This window comes from Branchiostoma belcheri, unplaced genomic scaffold, assembly GCF_001625305.1.
Source record: "Branchiostoma belcheri isolate BF01 breed outbred unplaced genomic scaffold, Haploidv18h27 scaffold229, whole genome shotgun sequence".
Taxonomy (NCBI): Eukaryota; Metazoa; Chordata; class Leptocardii; order Amphioxiformes; family Branchiostomatidae; genus Branchiostoma; species Branchiostoma belcheri.
Genome location: NW_017803813.1, coordinates 132,219 through 156,604, shown reverse-complemented (window position 1 = coordinate 156,604; position 24,386 = coordinate 132,219). Strand labels below are relative to the sequence as shown.

At 43.1% G+C, this 24,386-nt stretch overlaps 1 protein-coding gene across 1 annotated transcript in view; it reads right to left on the bottom strand.

Annotated features, from left to right (window-relative positions):
• Positions 1-24,386, bottom strand: part of LOC109470526 (transforming growth factor-beta-induced protein ig-h3-like) — a 31,256-nt gene that overhangs the window by 3,592 nt on the left and 3,278 nt on the right. Inside the window, exons 3-12 of the mRNA XM_019769489.1 lie at positions 15,855-15,919; positions 9,845-10,002; positions 8,979-9,143; positions 8,338-8,483; positions 7,671-7,813; positions 6,974-7,089; positions 6,481-6,589; positions 5,079-5,216; positions 4,213-4,382; positions 3,374-3,510 (exon numbers count right to left, since the gene is read on the bottom strand). Coding sequence (XP_019625048.1) covers positions 3,374-3,510; positions 4,213-4,382; positions 5,079-5,216; positions 6,481-6,589; positions 6,974-7,089; positions 7,671-7,813; positions 8,338-8,483; positions 8,979-9,143; positions 9,845-10,002; positions 15,855-15,919 — 1,347 coding nt within the window. The remainder of the gene's footprint in view (positions 1-3,373; positions 3,511-4,212; positions 4,383-5,078; positions 5,217-6,480; positions 6,590-6,973; positions 7,090-7,670; positions 7,814-8,337; positions 8,484-8,978; positions 9,144-9,844; positions 10,003-15,854; positions 15,920-24,386) is intronic.

Below are 24,386 nucleotides of genomic sequence, written 5' to 3'. Positions count from 1 at the left end.
GGACCCCCAAACCGGGCCCCAGGTGAAGCGAATGGGCGAAGAACCGTCCTCGTTTCGTTCCCAAAACGTTCGTTTCACTTACGAAACAATGTGGAGAGCCGGCATCCGTCAGGCTCTGCCGACAGGTTACGAATTGGCTCATTAGAGTTATCGTGCGTTCGCCTTTATCTGCTGTCTAACGCGGCTGATGGAGGGGGGAAGCCCGCGGGGCGAGCTGCATAAAACATGACGAGCTAAAACTGCGCCCTGCAAACCAGGAACCCTAGAATTTCCCCAGAACTATCGTAGACCGAAACTCGTTGCCATAAAGCACAGTTGGGGTATCATCACTGGATAGCTTTGAACAACTCCTGCAATTAAATGTGCAAAGATTGAGTGTATAATGTGCGGAAATTTTTTTAAAAGGTCGGGAGTATTTTTCTTGCAATACTAACACCTCAGAGGGACGTTAGGAATGCAAGAAATTTTTTCCGACCATTTCCAAAACAAATGGCGACTTTGTTAAAAAAAAAAGAAAAAAAAAAGATTGAGTGTAACAAGCCGTTCGGTGTGATATAGCTAGCTGCTGCCGCGCCGCGTGCCTGCGAAGCTGCTGTGTTACACCGAAGGGCGGTTATACCGGCTATACAGATACAGAAGCTGGTGTGTTACGCCGAAGGGCGGTTATACCGGCTATGCTGACACAGATATAGAACCCGCCGGCCCAAAATTGCCTCACTGGGAGGGGAAATAACACGGCTTAGAGATGACTTCCTCTAGTCCCTAGACCTACAAAGCGGATTCAAAAGCAGTAACGTTTAGCCAAATAGGGATACCAATTGGCCTAGTGAGTTTCGCGTCCATTTGCCCACGCTAGGGAGAAATGAAACCCAAACGGCGGAACCAATCCCTACCAGATTATAGACGCTATTTTTACCCGTCGAATTCTACTTTCCAGTGGCGTCGGTGGCGCAACGGTTAGAGCGTTGGACTCGAAACCGATAGGTCCCGGATTCGATACTCCCCGTGGCCCGACGTTGTGCCCTTGGGAAAGGCACTTTACACGACTTCCCCACCCAGACGATGAAGTGACGCCCATTGAGCCTCTTAGGCTAATCTGTCTGCTTGGGTGCCCAAAACACCTTACGTATTTGGTACGCCAATGTGACAACATCTGCACATTGGCCACTGAGAGCCGTTAAATTTTTTTCTACTTTCCTAACTCCGTTAGGAAGGCTTGGTGGGGGCTGAACATGAAGACTTTCTCATGCAGAGACGACTAACACCACAGCCTCTTTATACGAGGTCAATGTCACCCGCCGTTTTACGTTCTTTCAAGGCATGACAAAAGTTTTAAAATTAGAACGGTTTACCAGCTGCCCAGGTATGTTTCACTTTCCTGTAACTCGGTGCCGAGGGACCAGGAGTCATCAATCTTCACATTGACGTACAAGCCGACTCCAATCATCATTACGCGCCCGTAATGACGATATTAATGAATTAGGTTTGAATAAATGACAGCTCGTCACGGCTTGTACGGGTTGATGTCAACACACGGCTGCGAGGGAATGTTAATTCCTATCGTAACCACACAGAAGCGTGCCTATCTAAGCTAAGGTCCCAATTGGGAAAAGGGGCCCTGGCGGGTAGTTCCCGGGCTGTTTTTTACCACTTTCGGGCGGGACCCCGACGTGGCCCCGCGGGGCACCCTGCGGCTACCGGGCTATTTTTTGGCCCGTCGGGGCCCCGATAAGAATTTAATTCTGAGTTAAATTCTACCCGGGCCCCGCTGACAAAAAGACGCCGTGACCTCATCGTGAGAACACCGAGAGGTACCCCTCCGGTTGTCGGCATTCCACCGGGACACATTTCTTACGTCACAGACCAGATGAACAGAATAAAGGTGTGTACTTCGTAAACCCGGGTAAAATGTGTGACCTCACAGATCAAATGATCACAACAAATACGTGAATTCTGCATTACGTATAGGTCAATACAAGACATCGTCAGAGAATCTGCTGGGTACCTGCCGGGTGCCTGCCGGATACCGACCAAAGAGGGTGACAAAATTTCTAACAAAATACTACTGAAGGATACTTTTAATTGTGACCACGACAGCCGATGCCCGCTCGACTCCTGAACCCGGCCGGGGCCAGCCGGGGCTACATCCTCGATGGGCACCGGCGTAATTGGGACCTTAGCTTTAGTTCTATGCCTGGATGGGTTAGCATCAGGCACGGTTCTGGATAGTTTCCACGTATCCAAGGACGTATATTTGCCCCAGGTTCAGTTCTGGATTCGCGCGGACTAACCAGCACGGTTCGGGATACAAAAATCCCCCAATGCGATTTTTTATTATGTTAATCATCATAATAAACATCAATATAATAATCGTCGTAATCGGCTGATATGTTTCTACCTGTAGTTGCTTCACAAGAAGCAGATGGCAATGCAACATGTTTCAGTCTTTGTAGAGTGTGTTTCCATTAACTATAGTCTATACGGTTCGTGCTTGATAAGCCACGAACTTTCAGTAGAAGATACCACTCTTACGTCACGCTAACGACTGGGGAAAAGTAGCTGATGTTAGCTTATCCATTTCTGGCACACCTTTAATGCACGCGAGGGTTTCCCAGTAAGTCGAGTTGTTTGAAGTGACGCGATTCTGAGCCTCCTTAAAGACTGTGCCTCCTACGCAAGGATTAGACATGATAAACTTTCTCCTACTGAGAGAGAAAGTGCTTCGATCTTAGGAGGTCTTAAACCGTTACTGTTCTCGTTATCAATCACGAGACACAGGGGACGGCGTCCGGTGAATCTTTCATGATCCTGACTTTTTCATCAGTTACGTGCGAGGATTTGTCTTGTTCATGGGAAATCCCCTTAGAACAGTTGTGTTGCGTGTACTTCCAAGCTTTTAACTTACTACATGTAGGATGTTTTAGTTGCATCCTGAGATTACTGATGTATGTACGTATTATATCTTTAATCCTTTAGTGTTTGATGGCGGAACTCCCGGAGACTGCCATCCACAGCCATCAGCACTCTGTCAACCCACTCTGTTAGGACAAACAGACACACAAACCCACAGGGCTGACCTGCCCCCCCCCCCACACACACACACCACCCAAAACAATACTTCCGTACCCAGAAGTCAACTAAAGGGATGATCTTGTTTTTTTTTTTCTGACCTGAAGCTGCCGTCCTTGTCGATGAGGTCCCAGAGACTGCCCTCTGCCGGCATCAGCACTCTGTCGATCAGCACACATACATACATACACAAACACACAGACACACACACACACACACACACACACACACACACACACACACACACTACCCAAAACAATACTTCCGTGCCCGTTAAATAACGAATAATGCAGATTTTGCTGACCTGAAGCTGCCGTCCTTGTCGATGAGGTCCCAGAGGCTGCCCTCTGCCGGCATCAGCACTCTGTCGATCAGGATCACGGCTCCGTTGTTCGCCTCGTGGTCGCCCTTGTAGGCACAGGCGTTATCGATGCAGAAGGTCTGAAAACAATGGAGACAAAAATCACTTTTACTAGTATTATATAAGATATGGATGCTTTTAGAATGATTGATTGGTATACATTGCTTTTCCCTTATGACACCCCATCAAATCGTTATGTAGGTATCAAAAGAGTTGTAATTGAATGAATGATTGGGGGATTTATTGTAACATGACTAAATTCCTGTACTGCAAGGTTTGCAGGATGTTCGCAGGATGGTCCCTAGCTACCGAGGGTTTTCATCGTCTGATTGATGGAATAGATGATTGATGGATTGACCACCTACGGCTCTGAACAGCATGTTTTAATAGCATAGTGTCCAGGTGAGAACACAGCAACTCAAAAAACGGATCTGATCCTGTTGTTGAACAGGCACTTTTCCTAAAACTACGAACTAGATCCCATTGGTCCCTGACGAAAAGTAGTGGATGCTTTTGAAACGTCTGATATCCAGATGCTTGAGTAACAAAGTCCTTTTGTCTGTATGTATCGATTAATCGATTGATTATTGAATGATTGACCATTGATTTATTGATTGACTGATTGATTGATTGATTGACAGCCCACCTTCCTGTACAGCGATGGCTGTTAAGTCATCTATCCAGTTGCTTATTAATAGTAACATCTTCTTTAATTGTCCATGTATCGACTAATCAATTGATTATTGAATGATTGATCAATTATTGATTGATTGACAGCCCACCTTCCTGTAGAGCGAGGTACGCAGGGTGGTGTCCCCGTCGATGGCCCTGAGGTCCTGGCCCTGGATGAGCTTGCGGCCGGTGAGCTGCCCCTCCACGATGTGCCTGCCGATGATCTCCTTCTGGAACGCCGTGTCGGTGGCCAGTCTGCTCTGCACGTCCGCAGGCAGGGCTAGTGGGAAAACAGGGTAGGGTAAGGTTTAAGGGACTGAATGTGTGAGTTTACCAGTGGGCTGGAGCAACACAAAAGCAAGAAAAGTCTCATAAACTCTAGAATAAAGTTATTAGGGACCGTGCCGGTGGCCAGTCTGCTCTGCACGTCCGCAGGCAGGGCTAGTGGGAAAACAGGGTAAACAGACAATTTAAGAACAGGAGATGTCTGAAAGACGATGAAATAAAGTTCTTATGGACTGAATGTGTGAGTTTGCCAGTAGGCAGGAGCAACTTTAGAACAAGAAAAGTCTTATAAACTATGGAATAAAGTTATTAGGAACCGTGTCGGTGGCCAGTCTGCTCTGCACGTCCGCAGGCAGGGCTAGTAGCAGTATTAGCAGAATGGTTTATTTTTCTACGAATCACATTTGCATGCCACGATACTTATAATACAATAATCCACTATAATCACCCGCAATTGACCTCGGGTGACCCAAGTAGAACACGACTCTGTTCCAAAAAATCCAAAATAAATTATGTGACCCATAAGGAAAACATGTTCCCTGCCGATAACCCAAATAGAACACGACCCTGCTCCGGTGACCTCAGGTGACTCCATATGGAACACATGTTCTATTTAAGTTTTTATGTGTTATATGTATTATTACCTTCTTGGCAAAGTTAATAAACGCAAACTCCTAATATGACCATTTACCTTCGAAGGCCTGGTCAGTGGGCGCCAGGATGGTCCATGGCCCGCCCTCGGCCATCTCGTCGATGATGCCGGAGGAGGAGAGGTACTCGTTAATCGCTGGTGGAGCCACGCTCTGCGACATCTCAGCAACGTTCTTAGCTATAAAGAAAAGAAATAGTTTTACTACTATCATGAAAGTTCATCTGTGTTGCAGTTACATTTTTAAAGCTGTCAAGTGGCTTCCAAGACGTCATCATCATAATCATCATCATCATCATCATCATCATCAAGACCTGAGTGACTGGTCGAAAACTCTAGGTGAGAGAACTTTATTCTATTAGATCTAAAGTTTTAACTTTAAACAGCATTACTACTAGTTAAACTAAAGCATTGATATATGGTGACCAACCCTCCAACTATGTCCTGCAACCTGCTACATAGAGTAATATAAAACCACACAAAATTTATTTCGTTGTTGGGGGGACTTGGCTTTTCAGTAGTGGGTGCACCTACTTCCTCCAGATTCTATTGGAACACTGGGCAGCTTCTTGAGAAACATGAAATACTTTAATTTCTTATATCATAAAAACCATGCAAAGTCCCCTCATTTGCATGTTTGTTGTTCGCCACTGATCCATATTAGCGACCCCAGGGTTAAGTATCCATGTGCTTTTCCCGAGTTTAACGAAGCATCAGCTTGGAAAATGAGTGATTGAAAAGCCGAAGTCCATTCAAAGCCTTGCTGGGATCGATGTCTGCAGGAAAGGAGCCGGCTATTGTGGCTAATAACGACCACGGACTAACGGCCCGTCCGTTTCCTCTCCACGCACAGTTTCGCGCGTCATTAGGTCGCTCGATATTGGACTTAATGGTCAGAAGAGGGTCGGCAAATGTCGTAACGGAAGCGTTCCGCAGACCGAGTGACGCAGTAAAAATTTGTCCGGAAAAAAAGCTTAAAAGGCACTGCTCCGATTGGAATGTTTGACGTAAACTGATACAGATCTTATTTACATAATAACATACGCAAAAGGGCGGTTATAACGACTATATGCGACACATATACACAAACACACAAAATCATCTCATATCATCTATCCCTGAGTCTAATCATTTGGCCGTAGGGCATCACAGATTATCTGACAACCTGAGTTTTCTCCGCCCTTCTCGGTTTTCTGTTCTGTTCTCGTTCTAACATTTCGCTTGGTGTCATGCTGGCCTATTCTCTGATTTCGTCCTCTACCTTTTCCGTTGCGTACCTCTGTACCTTCCATGATATTACTAGTAGTTTTTGCTAGTCCCGATGATCGTGACAAGTGGACATACCACTTCAGTTTCCGTTTCTTTACTGTGGTAAATTTCAGTCCCATGACTCTGTTTCCAACATGAGTTGAGATTTGGTCACACAAAATACAAACAAACAAACCTGCGTTTGGTATGAGGACGGAGTCGATGACGTGGATGATGCCGTTATCAGTGACGATGTCAGACTCCACGATCTTCACTTCCTGGTTCACGCGGAACTCGTCACCGACCTGCCGGGACAAGTCGTGCTTAGGACTTGTCATGGGTTTTTTGTCTCATTTGTATCGACATATGCTAATACAAGACGTAGGACATATACATGTTACAAGCACTAAAACTGATGCTAACAGGCGACAAGTTCAAGTACTAGTACTGATTATATCCAGACAAGTTAAGTACGGCTTCTTTTTTGGAAAGCAGAGGCAGACGAAAATCCCCACTTTTTCTATAATTTGAGGGTTCTGTGTTTTTTGATAAATCATCATCATTCATCGACCCGGTGGGGCGACGAAAGACTGCACCACTATTCTCCACACAGTCTGCCATGGCTGATTTGAGGCCTTTTATGTGAAATCCAGTGTCTCCTTAATAAGAAAATAAGAATTTGAGTGTACCTCTCCGCGGCCGCAGGACACGTTGACCCTTGACCCCTCCATGGTGCGGAGTTTGTGCCTCCTGGTGATGAAAGCGGAGCAGAACCCGGAGTCCAGGATGTGGTACTTCAGCAGGGCTGAGAGGAGACAGGAAAATTGAGTTCTTTTACTGTGTATGCGTACGTAATTCCACGTACAGTCTTAGTACAGCTGTGTTAAGTACACTTAGTATCATAGCATTCAAGCAAAATATAAACAATATAATGCTAAATTGTTCAGGAAACGATGATGATGTTCGTCCAATACAAACGATACGATACGATACGATACAAAATATAATTGTTTAAGCAAAAAAGTCCAGATTTTCAACCAAATGATAAAATGGACATAACAAGCATGTCATCATCACCCTGTCAAAATGTCACCGTATCAAACATCCTAGAAGTCTCTTGGCATTTCACTGAGCAAATTAAATTCCTTGCAAAATGCAGTTCCCATAGCCTCCATCAGGGTTAGGGAGACGGCTGGAAAGTAGACATTGACCAAATAGAGAGATAACATGCCGAGGAGTTGGTCAGCTAGAGAGTACAGTTTGTCGCTCCCGGTAGTCTCTAGCTGACCAACTCCCCTGGCATGTTATCACTCTATTTGGCCAAATACTACTCTTTCCAGCCGCATCCTGAAGCCTGGTAGAGGCTACATTTCCCCCCACACATACCGTCGAGAGAGTCGGCATCTCCCAGGATCCTGTTGAGAGTTTCCGGAGGGATCTTGTTGAAGGCTTCGTTGGTGGGAGCGAACAGAGTGAAGGGACCCTCTCCCTGGATCATCTCCGACAGGCCGGCGGCTGTGATGGCAGTCCTGGAGAAGGGACGACAAACCTTGTGGTTATCATTGGTGACTTAGACTATAAAGGTTCTGGGTTCGAATCTCTTTCAGGACTCAATGTTGTGGTTTCGGATGTTGACTTCGAGTCTAATGGTTCTAGATTTGAATCCTTAGCTAGCAGGACCCAATGTTGTGATTTGGGTTGTTGGCGTGGAATGTAAAGGTTCTAGGTTTGAACCCCTAGAAGGCCCAAGTGTTGTACCCTTTGGGAAAGGCACTTCACACCTATTTCCAAGCAGGTGAAATGAGTACCCTAAGCTTTGATTAGGTACGTCCTCTCGGATGGGACGTAAAGCCGGAGACAGATTTTGGGGACAGATACACCTGTATACGTAGCACTTTAAAGAACCCATAACATAATCCGCAAAGAACATAATTCCTTAAAAAGGGTCCTTGTAACTTTTCTCCATCTTATCGCCGGGTCGATTCAAGTCCCTTATACAAATAATTGCAAACAAACAAACAAACAAACAAACAAGCAAACAAACAGCTCTAACCTGAGGGTAGCGAAGCGGTCGTTGTTGCTGACGAAGTCGTCGATGGTACCAGTGGTGGGGGTGACCACCTTGTCGATGATGTGCACGATGCCGTTAGTGGCCCGCTGGTTCGGCCGCAGGATGCGCCCGCAGTTCACGGTGTAAATCTGTAAACACACAAAAAACACAGGTAAACAAAGGGATGCGTCCATACTTCACGGTGTAAATTTGTAAACACAAACAAATGCAAAACAGGTAAACAAAAGCATGCGCCCACAGTTTACGGTGTAAATCTGTTAACACAAACAAAAACAAAACAGATAAACAGAAACTATCGAGGGGCTTATTCCACTGTTTAAAACTGCTAAAAAGGTAAACATCAACACAAACGAAATTTGTAAACAAAATGCAGTTATTGTTTTCGTGATATTTCACCTAACTGTGCGAGACGTAACAGTCTGTAAAGGGATATAAATGAAAACTTTCTCACTCCATTTCTACTGTTATTTTTTTTAATCTCTCCCCCTCTATGGTTTGCTGAGATTCAATACAACATCAATATTTACCAGTAGATTCTTTGCCATTCTTTGTACCTTGTACTAAAGCTTTGCAATAAAGTTAACACATATAATACTTCGGCATAAAAGAAGTGAGTGTCTCACGCTGTCTCCGTAGTTGTTGATGCGCATGGGGGAGTTCCGGTACAGGGTCCTCAGCATCCGGTCGTTGGAGAAGTCCTTGATCTCCTCCACGCCCTCCGCCATGTGGTACAGCAGAGCGTTACGCAACTCCACGTTCACGTTCGACACAAGGGCGTCAATAACTTCCTAGAAAACAAGAGGTGACAATAGAAGTTGAATCAAGATCCAGAGGTTGATTGTGGCGTTGTTATTCATAGATACCTAAGGAAAGAGTCATTCCACGTTTGTAAATAACAGTACAGCAGAGCGTTACGCAACTCCAAGTTCATGTTCGACACCAGGGCGTCGATAACTTCCTGAAAAAAAACGTGACATTTCAAGTTAAGTCCAAATCCAGAGGTTGATTGTGGCGTTGTTCTTTATAGTATGTAAAATAACGTCATTCCACGTTTAAAAATAAAAGTTCGACCCCATGGCGTCTATCACTTCCTGGAAGACAAGAGGTGAAATTAAAAGTTTCGTCTAAATACCAGAGGTTGTCTGATTGATTGCAGCGTTAGTATTTACAGTTAAGTTATATCAGACATCATTCCATGTTTGAGATTGAAAAAAAAGGTGCAGTGTATTGGTATGAATAAGGACTCGTGTCAGAAGTGATGGTCAAGATATTCGCGCAGGGATTTTCTTGTTGTTGGGTCAAAAGGTATCTAAGAACTTAAATCTAAAACTATGACAAACCAAAAGATAGAAATGGCTGTGACTGGTTATATGAACCTGATGAAGGCTACAGAGGGGGATCTAACACACATTAATTAAGTACAAAAGATCAATACGGTAGTCACTGCTATAGCTATAGATAGACTGTGTAATGGACCGAGATCTGGCACCTGCGGCAGCTCGGCCCAAGCCTCGTTGCTGGGTGCGAAGACGGTGAAGGCTCCCTCGTTCTCCAGCTGGTCCGTGAGTCCGGCCCGGGTGGTGTAGAGCAGCATGGTGTCTGCTCCGGTATCCTCCAGGGTCGCGGGGATGTTCTTCAGAGGAAGTTCTGGGGAAAGAAAACAGTTTTAACATTCTACACAAGGAACGAGCGAGGCCCGGTTGGTGTACAACAACATGGTGTCAGCTACAGATACAGCCCAACTACCAAGTACCTAATACCAGCCCAGAAGAGAACAAAAAATAGCCATACCTTCAAGTACCAACCAAGTACCAACCAGTTATCAACCAAGGATTGAGGTGTTCAAGAATTCATTATTTCCTTAAAGTATCGCAGAGTGGAACTCGCTGTCACCAAGTACAGTAGGGGCATTATCATTAGATTAGCTTTGAACAATGTGTAGAATTAGATGTTCAATGGTTAGGTGTAACAAAGACATTATGTATAATGTCCTTGGAAAGACTTTATTTGTATGATAAAACAGTCAGCGAGTAAAATCCGTAATAACACCTTTATACGTGGTTTCAAACAAGACAAACAGATCTACCATAGATGACATATTGCCTGCTGCCCATTGTGTAATATCTTGGTACTTTGACCAGCCAACCTTGGCCTTACCAGTTACCATGGTATCAGGGTCATGGAGTGCAGAGTATGTTGATGCCAATATCGTTCATAGAAAGGTTTACTGTAGAAGTCAACCCCCCAAAATATTATATTATGTAACAGTTATTAGAGTAGTCACCTGTTACCATTGTTCTAATGTACAATTTCCCACACTTGCAAGCAAACTACATGTATCTACATTATAAATATAAAACACAATGTCATTGTCATTCCAGCAGTATCGCATTCTAAAACGAATGGTTTCACCAAAGCGACCAATTTGTATTCCAGTAGAAATCTAACCTGTGTGCACAAGTCTTGACTCTAGATGATATATTGCTTGCAGCCAGCAAAAACTAGCGAATAAAAGTGAAGTATGAAGACAATGACACGGGGTGCCGGCACACAGGCATATCCGTCATCTTTATGAGTTATCAGAACTTTTACGAGCCTTCAGCTATTACAGCAAGCTTTTATTTTTCATGAGTTTATTACTGTTGGAAATTGATGCGTGCGAGTAATTTTCATTTTAGAGACGCCGTCCTGAAATCGACATATTACTAATAGATGAAGCTCAACAAAATCCACATCGCAAAAATGGAAATTGGGATAAGTGATTTATTAGTTTGTCAACATTGGAAAGCGTGTCTCTGTACGTGTATGCCAGGTGTACGGATTTGATTTACAGACAAAGGAGCATCTCCTGAAGTTTCGAAGCTTTTGAAATGGCGGTTGGTTCACCTTTGCAGCAGGGCACCATCTGTACACCATACTAGTAAGCATCCTTCCATCTGTGCACCACAGCATTGCCATTACGCCAAAAACACCTTATAGCAGTATGATTTGCGAATGTGCTTAGTCACAGCCTCACTATCTGTATATCTCATTGTACATAGTCTTGAAGGGATACCATTCCTACTTTTCAAAGATCTTTACCTGATCTTATTTCTTTTACTTGATAAACTGCCCCCATACTTTCTCAGCATGGCAATCCAGAACAGATCAAGGGAAACTAATGTCGCTCTTAGATTTCCATTATTGCCATATCCTAGCAAGCGGAACTGCCACTGTAACAAATATTAAGCAAACCAGGTTTTCAGGCATTTTACTTGCATCAGTTACCTGATGGACGTCTTCAGTAGATTCTGAGCACAAAGAAATAGTTCCAGCTAAAGGAAAGTAAAGTCGACCTTTAAATACCAGTTGCTGTTCTACCACAGCAAGCCCCACCGGTACTGGTACTGGATAATTTGTAGACGTACTTGGTGGTGCAAATTGCATCCATGTGTACTGACTGTTGAGACTGCCTAGGCTGATTTAAAAGGGAAATGGTCTCAATCCAGTTTAGTCCAATGAAGACCTAATCTTGGAACAGCTGGTCATGACAGTGCAGTATATTCGGGTCCAATGCACCAGGGAGATAGCCTGGGTGCCATCCTATTTGTGTGTCGGGGCTCCCATACTCGCTCCGAGTATGAGAGCCCCGGTATACAAATAGGATGGTACCCAGGCTACCAGGGATAGAGGGAGATTCTTCTGTATACCGCTTTCGACAAGCACAATGAACAGCGAGCCACGGCTTAACTTCCTGTCCCAAGGAGTTTGACCCTTTCCAGTACTGTAACGATTGGGAACGTTTCAATATAACAGAACCATGCTAAAATTTGTAAGAAGGAAAAACTGTAACAGTAATGCCATAGCTTTAGAGATCTAGACAATCAGATTCTTAATGTCAAGCAACTCTTAAATGTCAAGCCCCTCTTTATCCTGTTTCTTGGACGTCGCGTTTGTTCCAATCCAGATGTTGTGCTACCACGCTTCATGTGAGCCGCAGAGTTAATACTTCTGTGGGACGGTTCACGATAAAGCCACGCTGCTGGATATTAGTCGTCTCCATGCAGAGCCGTGAACGACCTTGACCACGCCAGGATGACATTGAAGGTTGTCTTGACATATGGTGAAAATTATGCCCCTAAATCAAACCTACCTTTCCCAGCTCAAGAGAAAGACAGAGAGAAATAATACTTACATATCTGTGGGTCTTTTCCTACTCATTTGAAAATAACTAAATGGTAGCTAACGAATGATTAAAACAACTGAATAATTAACAATAAGAACATACAAATATCAGCCCCTCATCCTGAAGCTTTTGAGTTTGACATTTTGATAGCTAGTGGAGTTTAATAAAATGTCAAAGTTTCAAAGTCTTCCAAACTTTAAATGGAGACATTATTTTTGTTTGAGAATTTTACTTGCCTTCTTCAAGAAGATTTTGCTTATCTGCCGTGGTTGTGACGTCATCAATGGGATGTTTTCTGAGTACACCCCAGGCTAGAACTCTATCTTATCAAACATTGTAGCCTCAATACGACAAGATAAGAACATAATATATCGTCTATCTATACATCCCTATCCCCCTTCTGAAAACCCAGTCCTGGGACATATTTGTTTAGTAGAAAACTGCCCATTCATAACTATTTATGGATGCATCCTGCCTTGGTGAAATGTTCAACCGCGCTTCTAAATGCCACGAGATGACCTGGAGTTTGGGACGCGCAGATCCATCAGGCTCTGTGGGACTTAGCTGGCATTTGGTAGATAAAACATCCGGAGGACTAAACGGCATTTTCCTCGTGATGCATCCATAGAGAAGGACATCAGAACACACGACACACAACTTTCGCCTGTCTTCGACCATAAGTTGCTGCCCCTGCAGTAACTTCAGAACTAACCTTTGGCATTTGTTTGTTTTCCTGTGCTTTTGGTACTGCCTTTTTAGGTATTCTATCCACATTTATTTCCTGAGGACTGGGTAATAACAAGAAGGTAACATTACTGACAACATAACGGTGAAATATGTAGCTGATGTACAAAATCAGAAGTCAGGTAACATTACTGACAACATAACGGTGAAATATGTAGCTGATGTACAAAATCAGAAGTCAATCAAATGAAGCGACCAGCCTGCAAAATAAAGTTGTAAAAGGCATCTAATATTTGACAGTTATTGAACAATAAATAACAGTTGCCCATGAGAAGAGTTAAACGTATTGTCAATGGTTGTAGAATTTAAGCTTTATTCCTACACAAGAAGGAAACTGACCATAAATTTTCCAAGTTGTGTTGGAACAAAGCTTGAATGAAACTCATAAATATGGATTCTACCAACACAGATGAGCCTTCATTCGAATATTGTCAATGGTGTTACTTGGGTCAAGCGACAGGATATTGTTTAAATGGCAGGATACTTTTGACTTGCGCAACTTGTCTGACCAAGCCCGTATTAATATTTTACCGAGGGGTTCGCCCCTTTTACGTTTTGAAGTCAACAAAAAATTCTGATTCTTACTCAAACCTTTATACTTAATACCCAACGATTTACTGTTGCCTAATGATTTATATTGCCGTTATTCTTGTATATACGAACACTCATTTGTTGTTTTGTCATTGTCATACCTGTGTTTTGTATTCTATGCCAGTGGTGTGATTAATATTAGCTTCGGCTAGAGTTTCCACCTCTGTGTATTGTACCATGTCTTGTACTCTGTTGTTTCAATAAATAAACAAAATGGCAGGATATTGTTTAGAGATGACGACACGTGTATTATCGGTCTGAAGATCAGCTGAAGCGGCACCAGGCCGGTTTGTGGACTCGCCTGAGTGTGTGCTGTATCCACACAACGTGCCAACTCGACTGGCATCTACTGAGATCACAAAACCCACTCATTACGAATACAGTAGGGCTATTCATTATCCATTATACCTTCAACGAAGAAGCCAAACCTCGTAATACTAGGAGGGCAGTAGAATCATTTGATCAGACAGAAGTTGCATGTTCCCTATCAGTTTAATTTACTTTCTTACACACTTTACAAGCATTTAGCCTTTGGGTATAATTTTACAAAATAAAGATAATAATCTGGCATCGACCGGACGCCAGACCAAAGTACAACACTAGTCTCCTTTGTTGTCCAGCCTGTTGGCAATACTATGAGGTGGCGGCCATTGAGTGACCAAAAATCATAGTAGTAGTTTTAGTACGCCACTTGTCTGGCCACAAGACCGCGCTAACTGTGATATTACTGCTGGCTATATAACTGTCGTTATTTGTTGTCTCGAAGCAATAACTCTCACAATGTTAATAAGTTGACTTGCCTTGTAGTTCTAAGTTAATTCATTTGTTCCTCAAATTGTATTATGTGATTTGATTACTTTTTGTATTGTTTTGTCATTTTATTGGTATGGTGGCTTTGAAAAAGGTTTTTCATGCCAGAAATACCTGTTTCGCCATGCCATCCACAGTGCATATTGTACGTGGTAAAACCTAATAAATAAATAAATAGATAAATAAGTACGGCTGTTTTCCGAATACCTGTACCTGTACCTGAGTAAAATAAACTAACATAAACTAAAATAACAGTGGGCACCATTATTTTAACATTAAAGATTTAACATTAAACATTTTAACATTAAAGATAGGTGAATTGCATCTCAGGAATTTAGCACTTAGAAAGTAAGGAAATCTTGAATATACCCTGATTTTTTATTGAGGTAGTTATTATGTAAACGATCATGATTTATCATACCTATGATTGCAGATGACCGGGGATGAACTGTCGTGAAATTCTGTGTAGGTTCATTTGAGGTGATTAAAACAGTAACTCAATTGGACGAGGGCATTATTACTTTTACGTCTGGGTCACTTTAATTGGTTAGCAGTGGATATATTCCCTCGTCAAATTTTATCCGTGCTCTTGAGGAATTGAAAGTCTAGATTGTTCGCTGCAGAGTCAATGTGTTTATTGGGTGGAACAAACGATTGGTCTGGAGACCAGGAGACGCCGGGAGCACGCAGCCGATATATGGGCTTTATCGTAACCAGGGCCGGGCCTCAAGTTCTACGCCTAAGGGGTTGTGGATAGCCACTGAGTATCACGGAACGTAGATTTGCCCCAGGCATGTTTTTGGATACGCATGGAATATCCAAAACCGTTCCTGAGCATGGTCCTGGATAAAGCACGGTTCTGTATACAACAGGGTCTGGGCCACAAATACTTTCATTACACTAAATCACCTGCACCTGATAAATATTATATGCACTGGAGCAGGTAAAATTGTAAATTCCCTGTGCCTAATAGATGTTACCTGCACGCACCACTCAGAGTCAATATACAACCATAAAAATAGGTGATGTGATAAACTTTGATTCCAATGAGACATTTCAGTAATAGCAGACCAAGTGACATATTTTTACACACACACACACACACACACACACACACACACACACACACACACACACACACACACACACACACACAACAAACAAACAAAAAAAAACAACTGATAATTACCTGTTGTGCAGCCCTTTTCTCCGGGAATCTGCCCGTATCCAGTGCAGCACTCATAACGAATAATCCTGCAGAAACAACAAAATAACAATTATTCCTGTGTCAATATGGAAATATGTAATTATACTTTATTACTACAACAATGATACGGGGACTTCGAAGGGTCTTCACCCAATGGAAGCAACAACAACCATAAACAAGGGTAAATACAAGTGATTATTGTCTGACAATCATGGTAGTAATCGTCGCCATCTTGGAGCCGTTACCCCACCAAGATGGCGACGGCAGCTCATATATCAATAGTGCAACATCCTGTTGCTGTTTTTTTTATTTTACAGTGCTGGGGTCAATGACCGGAAAGTAGTACTGTACGTGCCAGTTATATGAATGTATATCAATATATGACCCAAAGGATCATTAACGCTATGGATGGAATGTTATGAAGCCTTACAACCGTTGATTACACCCAACGACGTCACAAGGAATACTTGGTTTACGTCGATGAAGGTTAGACATCCAGGTAATACGATATGCCAAAAAACCATTACTCAAGCAACTGGATATGATTTTGAAAATTTTTTGCATATCAATCAACAGGTTGTGTATATAAACCTGCTTTCCCCTCTGGTCTCTCAGTCACTGACGAAAGTTAGTGGATACTAGCTGAAGCGTCTGACGTTTTCAAAATCATATCCAGTTGCTTGAGTAACGGTTTTTTGGCAATACTTGGTTTAGTTCAAAAGTTCACAATACAGGTTAAAGGCAAATTGTCCGGTCGTCAGAGCAATATGACTTGTCCCTTGGGCACGATATGCCGCATCGACATAATATTAAGCACTGGCGGTATAATTTTTGCTCTTATAGATTTTCAATTTTTATCAAATCCCGATGAACCGCGACTTAATTTTCCACGAAGTCAAACCGTAGTACATGATTTCGCTGATGCTTGGAGATTTTCCCGTAGCCAATTGCTTCAAGCTTTCATCATTGTTCATCATCTGAACTATGAAATCCCCTCCCCTGTTTGTTATGGTTGATTTGGCTAGAATACAGAGCCTGGGTACAATACATGACAGGCTCATAACAGGCAATGTGTGTAGCTCCTGGAAACATTTTCGCATCCAGGCTAAGGAGCTGGCCTGTCAAGGCCCTGGAAACAGTCTGGCATCCAGGCTAAGGACCTGGCCTGTGAAGGCTCTGGAAACTGCCTGGCGTCCAGGCTAAGGAGCTGGCCTGTGTAGGCCATGGAAACAGTCTGTCATCCAGGCTAAGGAGGTAGCCTGTGTAGACCCTGGAAACAGCCTGGCATCCAGGCTAAAAAGCTTGCCTGTGTAGGCCCTGGAAATATTCGGGCATCTTGGCTAAGGAGCTGGCTTGTGTATGCCCTAAAAACAGTCTGGCATCCAGGTTAAGGAGCTGGTCTCTCTAGGCCCTGGAAACAGCCTGGCACCCAGGCTAAGGAGCTGTCATATGTAGGCCCTGGAAACAGCCTGGCATCCAGGCTGTGTAGGCAGACCCCGGAAACCGCCTGAAACCCTGGCTAAAGAGCTGGCCTGTCAAGGCCCTGGAAACAGCCTGGCACCCAGGCTAAGAATACCTGTCCCTGTACACCGAGGACAAAGTTTCCGGTGGGTCGATAAGGCAGGGTCAGGCCGCGGGCCGCAGTCCAACCCCTGATCACAACAAGCACTTGACTTGTGGCCGCCACGAAGAGCCAGAAAACAAAGGAACCTGTCTAGACGATGTTTAACCCGTCCAAAGGTGAGACGTGCAGGCGGGAAGAACAGCTGAGAACTCCGACGTCTCTGCCCACTAAAATAAGCGCCGTGACTGGGGATAATTACTGTGCGGTGTGTTAGTAGTACATCAGTGATAGGACAGAAGCCGTGTAGTACATATGCGACAACCCCTGCATGGTATACATAGGGATATATATCAAACACTGTATAGATATTAGAAATTCCTCCAATGACTGTAAAAGTTCATACCTGTCCCAAACTAGCTACCTACTCTTGCATTAGTTAGGTTAGCCTTATGAAAATGTAGTTAACATGTACTAGTAGATACTATACTTTGTACCATGCACAATTGTTGTGCAATAAAGTTATTATTATGATAGCTGGAGCTTGGGTGTTAATGGCTTAAGCCTGTGTCTTCAGAACTCCGCATGCACCGACATCTCTGGACTAAAATAAGCGCCATGACTGGGGATAATTACTGTTCGATGAATAAGACATCAGTAATACACCAGTGATAGAACTGAAGTCGTGAAGTGCACATGATAGCTGAAGCTAGGACGTTATCGGCTGAAGCCGGCTATGCACCGACTGTGTTTAATCACTGTGTAGCATGCGGACCGATTTAAAGGATCGTCTCAAATGGAACAGAAAAACACCTGATGGCTCAGCCCCCTTTCCGCTACACGGCTATCACTGAGAGACCGGTCGACTGTACAGAGACCAAATAATAAATCGCTGTGTAATTACTAGTATGGTCTTCACAGAGACCACTGCTATGATCAAATAGGCAGAGTTTTCTTCAGATCGATCCTCGGCCAAGTCATACCAAAGACTTTGAAAATGGTGCATATAGCTTTCTTTGCTTAGCACTCAGAATTTAGGAACTAAAGGAATATAGGAGATAAACACACGCCACCAGCAGTGGACTAGCCCCATTCTGTAATGATTGCACAACTGCAGCTGCGTGTGGCCCAAGGGCTATACAGAAATGGAGATGGGCGCCGCCATATGTACCATATACTGGTGCGAGAAGGAACTTTGATCTACAAATTTAATTGTTAGGGATTGTACGATATTTAGCGGGGGGTCGCATCCATGCATTTAAGAGACATTTAGTAATACTAAATGTGGCTTAAATTTGTGCCAAGATGCATGTCTTAAATGCATGCCAAGATGCATCTCTTAAATGCATGCCAAAGATTTAAGAGACATTTAGTAATTAATACTAAATGTCTGTTAAATGCATCGCAAGATATTTTCCCCTCTCCATGAAACTCCCTCTGGCTTGCGGATCGATACCTATCGGGTGACAGTCTCGGATCGTTAATTCCCGCCACCTCGGCAGTCAGACTCGCCCCAGTTAGAACAACACACCTCATTAATCTGCGTAACCTCTGACCCGGTAGTACAGGTCGGGTTACAAACGGAAGTGGCGGATCTGGGCTCACATTAGTCACTGTCGCACTCGGGGTGTCTGCGGAATTATTAAAAGGCTTAGATTGTACTCCGTAACGGTTTTTACAATAGTCAATTATTCCATTGTCACCATTGTTAACTTGCACTGTATACGTTTTCTAGACATTGTATAATGAACTTGTGAATAAACTAAAATATCTACTAGTTTATTTAATAAGTTAATAATTGTTTATTTACAAGTTCATTCTACGATTGAAATTACCATGGCAATGGTTTAAGAATGATGAAGACTTTTGAAGTTTACGCAAACAGATGTAGAATGATGTAGACATGGATATAAATTTCTTTCATGGACTGAATTTATGGTTAAGATATGATAACAACAAATAAAGCGGACTCATGTCCAAACTAGGTAACTGTTATGTATCTATTAGTTTATTATTCATAATGTCTGCGTGGCTTGTCAAATAATCTTTGTTTAATTTCCATAATGTACCAGCATGTACAAGTGACGTCGAGTATATAAGTTTTATCTAACTTTAGTCCGCCGTGACTTTGCTTTTGTCAATTGACTTGTATTAATTGACATTTAGAAATCAAATTTAGAGATTAATAGAAAATATTGAGGTGAGCTAATATTGCTTGTGTCAGACTAAAATATTGAATTTCATCAAATTAAGTAGACCCTAAAACAAGACAGCAATGTTTTTTTATCACTTCGGGACGTCCTTGTGTTGTGATACCAGATCTAACTGGGGGAAATGCCAACCAGATGCCCCGAGCCGTGCCTGACAAGTCTGGTTCTGAACCTGCCGGGGTTCGGACACAAACAACAGAGACAGGTGGGTCCGTTTGGTTACTCTCCAAGCAGAGGTTGTGGGGGACTGATATCGTTAGCTTTTTATACTAGTATATTTTGTTTGTTTGTTTGTTTTTTTTTTGTCGCTAATCGCGACCTTCTCTGGCTAATGGATACTGCCTGGCCAATTTGATACTGTCCTTTTGCCACTGAAAGGGATCTGCTTGGAGATAAGCGTTTGGTGTGTGGGGTGGGGTGGGGTGGTGTTGGCGAAAGGCAAGAATTTATATCAAGGATTTTAAACCTCCTTGTTTACATTTATTGTATAAAAGCTTTGTGGCAAAGGGGGGGGGGGAGTCGAGTTGAGGTTGAGAAACGGAAACCAGAAAACCAGACGCTTAATTCCATTGATATCCAGTTTTATTTGGGGCATAACTTAATTAATATAAAACTTTTAAAAGAATTAGGACTACTTCGTAGACAGGATAGAAAAAGAAGATATTTGCCTTTTCTTATACCTTCTCAAGGACCTAACAACTCATACAACAGTACTTAACGTCCCATCCCAAGTACTGCGACCATTAACTACTGGACTGCGACCCTGTCCAATAGCGTGCATGTCGGGTGAGCTCACGACCTCTTGGTCCAGAGGCAGGGTCACTAACCCCTAGACTCGACGACGAGTAATTTGTGACCCAGCCTGTTTGTTAACTTCTTATCTGAGAGTCAGACGGCGGCTCCTGAAGGATCAAGGTCCGCATCTCTCGCTGACTTGTAATAATCAGAAGGGGCAGCGGTAATGAACAGTGACAGAAACGCGAGAAGGCCGGCACAGTACACACTCTCCATGACAGCCTGAGACCGCTGGGCGACAGTTGAGCTACCAAAGATTTCACAGATCAGCCAAATAATTCACTGTCATAGCTAAAAAAACGAGCAGATCAAAAGTATATATATTTTATATTTCTTTTGTGGGCTTTCAAAATGAACTTAATCAATCATGATGGCTCCAATATTAGTTTGATAGTGGCGATAATTGTTTTAAACTCTCTTTGTCTGTCTCTCTTTCTCTCTGTATGTGTGTGTGTGTGTGTGTGTGTGTGTGTGTGTGTGTGTGTGTGCGTTCATGATTTATTTAGCTTCAGCTTAATTCCATTTGAAACGATAGGCCAGCATAACTTCCTGATTACTCCCTTACCACTAGTATTGTTGAAAACTCGGAAACAAGATTAGATCAGTTGCCCGCCAAAGGGCCTGATCTTGAGGCTATCGCATGCTCCTATCTCCCCAAACAGGAAACCTGCGGTTTGTACCCGTCTGGGTAACCAGAGAATATCCACATGCGGAGCCAGGCTAAACTCGGCTTTCCTGATGACTAGGCTGACGGAAAATATAGCTTTCTATCGTCTGCGGAGGGCTTGCTTTTATGTAATGCTAGGGTCTTTGCAAGGTTCAACATTATCTTCTGCACCAACCTCTGATCGGAGAGTAACAATATAGTTAAAATTATGTACGACTGGTGCGGCAATGGGCCCCCTCCCTCCCTATTAAGTATCGGACACAACTCTACAACAAGAGATGTGAATACAATGAATAGCAAGAAATGTACTATATTATCATGGAAGTCTAGATATTTATATCAAGAGAGAAGAAGAGCAGGACTAATGTATTGAAATAGTCTCATAACCCATGATTTTGATTAGTATTTTTAATATATGACCTTTACTACTACTTTTTGTATTTGTATACCTGAACTTAGTCCAATAGGGCATGAGTGTACAATGAATAAAGGTCATCTATCTAATAGTATATCAACATGTTCACCATATTAACACAATGTTGTTGTTACGTAGATGAATTTTAGACATGCAGGTAATGAGAGTAACACACCAAAGCACTTTCTCCAGCAGCACCTGAATAGGTATTCAAAATCTTGTTGCTGAAACGTTTGTGTGTGTGTGTGTGTGTGTGTGTGTGTGTGTGTGTGTGTGTGTGTGTGTGAAAACCTTAGATAACATCAAGGATTTTTCATCGTTCCTTGATAGAATACAGTCCTTGAAGATCATGTTTTCAGGACCGAAGCCAAACGTATGAAGACACGGCGAACCCCTGCACGTCAGCTGACGTCCCAGCCGACAGTCTAACCTGCCCGGAATGCGGGCTATGCTGCTCGCGTCAGGAAGACTTATGGACGACCTCGGGCAAAAAACATTCCCGACAACACGCACCGCAGGCACACGCAACGAAGAAAGTGTGTGGTTGGGGGGGGGGGGCAGGCATCCAACTACACGCACTCAGACTGGCACACGCAACGGAGAACAATGAGAGTTTATGAATTTGTTATCATGCTGTCACATTCGTTGTACGTCATCGTAGCATTTTGATATCTAATTTTCAGGTCGAATCATTGAACCTTGAATGGGGACATCAGAAATGCCATCACGGGAAACAATGGGTTCTTCTTGTCCCTATCATCCATCAGTGAGCGGAGTAGTAAGGGAGTTGCAACAGAACCAACTGCAGAACCAACTGACAGCATTTTACGTTATAGAAAAGGGGGGAAATTCCTACGACATGTACACAACTGCACTATCCCAAGATGTTTATGATCGTTTGCAATAAAATTTCTGTAAATCATGCTTCTGCATCGCCCATTACATCCCTATTATAAACCTATTATAAAGTCAAGCGTTAAACAGATCCAATTCAGGTTGCTGAACGGTGGAGAGGGGCCTAAAGAGAATACGGAAACTTCTTCAGACAATCGATCTGTTTCTAGTCCATCCCAATCCTCTATTCATCAGTCTGTATTGGTCCTGGTCGGTGTTGTTATGCAGATATCGGATTGTGCTGATGCAGGGTTCCCAGTGTGTGCCGTGTCCTACTTTGTATCGGATTGTTAGCCTCTACCAGGCTTCGGAAAGGGACTGGAGAGAGTGGAAATCGGCCAAGTAGAGAGATAGCATGCCAGGGAATTGGTCTTCTGCAGAGTACAGTTTGCCGCTCCCCTGGCATGCTATCTCTCTACTTGGCCGATTTCTACTTTTTCCAGCCGCCTCCCGAAGCCTGGTAGAGGCTAGCTTTGAGGATCTTTTTCTATTTTTTTTCTTTGTATGTACATTTCTTTAGAGGTGCGCCGAAAATTTGTCATCGTTGTTATGCAGATATCGGATTGTGCTGATGCAGGGCTCCCTGTGTGTGCCGTGCCCTACTTTATACCGGATTGTATCGGGGTTTTCATGTCCCTTCGGGTCCCGTCGGGCCGCCGTGTTTCTAAGGCCACAGCAAGTAATTTTTATGAATGACGTCCTCTGGAGACCCTAAATCTAATGCGAGAGCGCGAAAAAAGAACAACAAAAGAGCTTATAAAAAGCAAGATGTCTAGATTTGAAATGTACTAAGGGGTGGCAAATGTTAGGACACAACACAGTGTAACAACCAGCAAGTCGTTTACTCGCCATAAAAACAGCAATAAATCAGTGGAACAGCAGTTGTCGTCCTGTCCTCCTGCTTTTTTACATCAATCACATATTTCCTTATCCCACTGTCATGACTGTTTGGTCATTTTAATTTTTTTAAATGAGAACAAGCCAGAATCAATGCACGCGCATAGACCGCATCCATAAAAATCACTTGATGCTGCTTATAAGTATATTTCAAATCTACACATCTTGTTTTATCGGCCCTTCTTGTTTTTTTTTTTTTTTGCGTTCTCGCATTAGATTTAATCAGAGGACGTCATCCATAGAAATTACTTGTTGTGGCCTAAACGAGCAAACTGCTGTGCTAATCAGTCCGCCAGGACGGAGCTCTGGGACCGCGCGGCAGACAAATGAGAAGAATTCCAATTTGTTAGGAAGGTTTCCCCCCAGGACGGACCCGGACCGAGTAGCGGTGGTACATATGAGTGGGTGTCACTGGGACGAAGAATCTCCAGACTGTGCATGATGTACAAAATGACTAATAAACTGATGGAAGTACCAACCACTAAGTATCTGATACCAGCCCAGAAAAGAACGAGAAACAGATCATGCCTTCAAATATCAGAGTTATCAACCAAGAATTGAGGTGTTAAAAACTCGTATTTTCCAAGAACTATCGTAGATACAGCACATCATCTCTAGTAGAAAGCTTTAATCAACGCCTGCAAATAAATGTGCAAAGATTGAGTATTGCAAACGATGATTCCTAATCCTCACGAGCGGGACCACATTTAACTTGATATTGTATGATGTGGGTAGTTGGTGAATCACAATATATGGCGCGAAATAATCTACCAATCATTCAGTTGAAGCATGCTGATTGGTTGTAGCGCCCTGTGCTGATTTAAAACTGAAGTCTGGTGAGATTCTCTCTTTTCTGAGAAAGAAATCCACACTTGACACCGTACTGATATCAGAACGTAAATATAATAGATATTTCCTGTCACAGATTTAATGTTTATAATTGTTAGAAGCTCTAAATTGTCAATAGTGTTTTCAGATTTCCGCGCGGGAAGACATGTAACCTGATACCCCGTTACTGAGTAGTCGTGCAGACTGTATCAAGTGGGTGGGTGGTGAGGTTGACTTTTCTTATGAG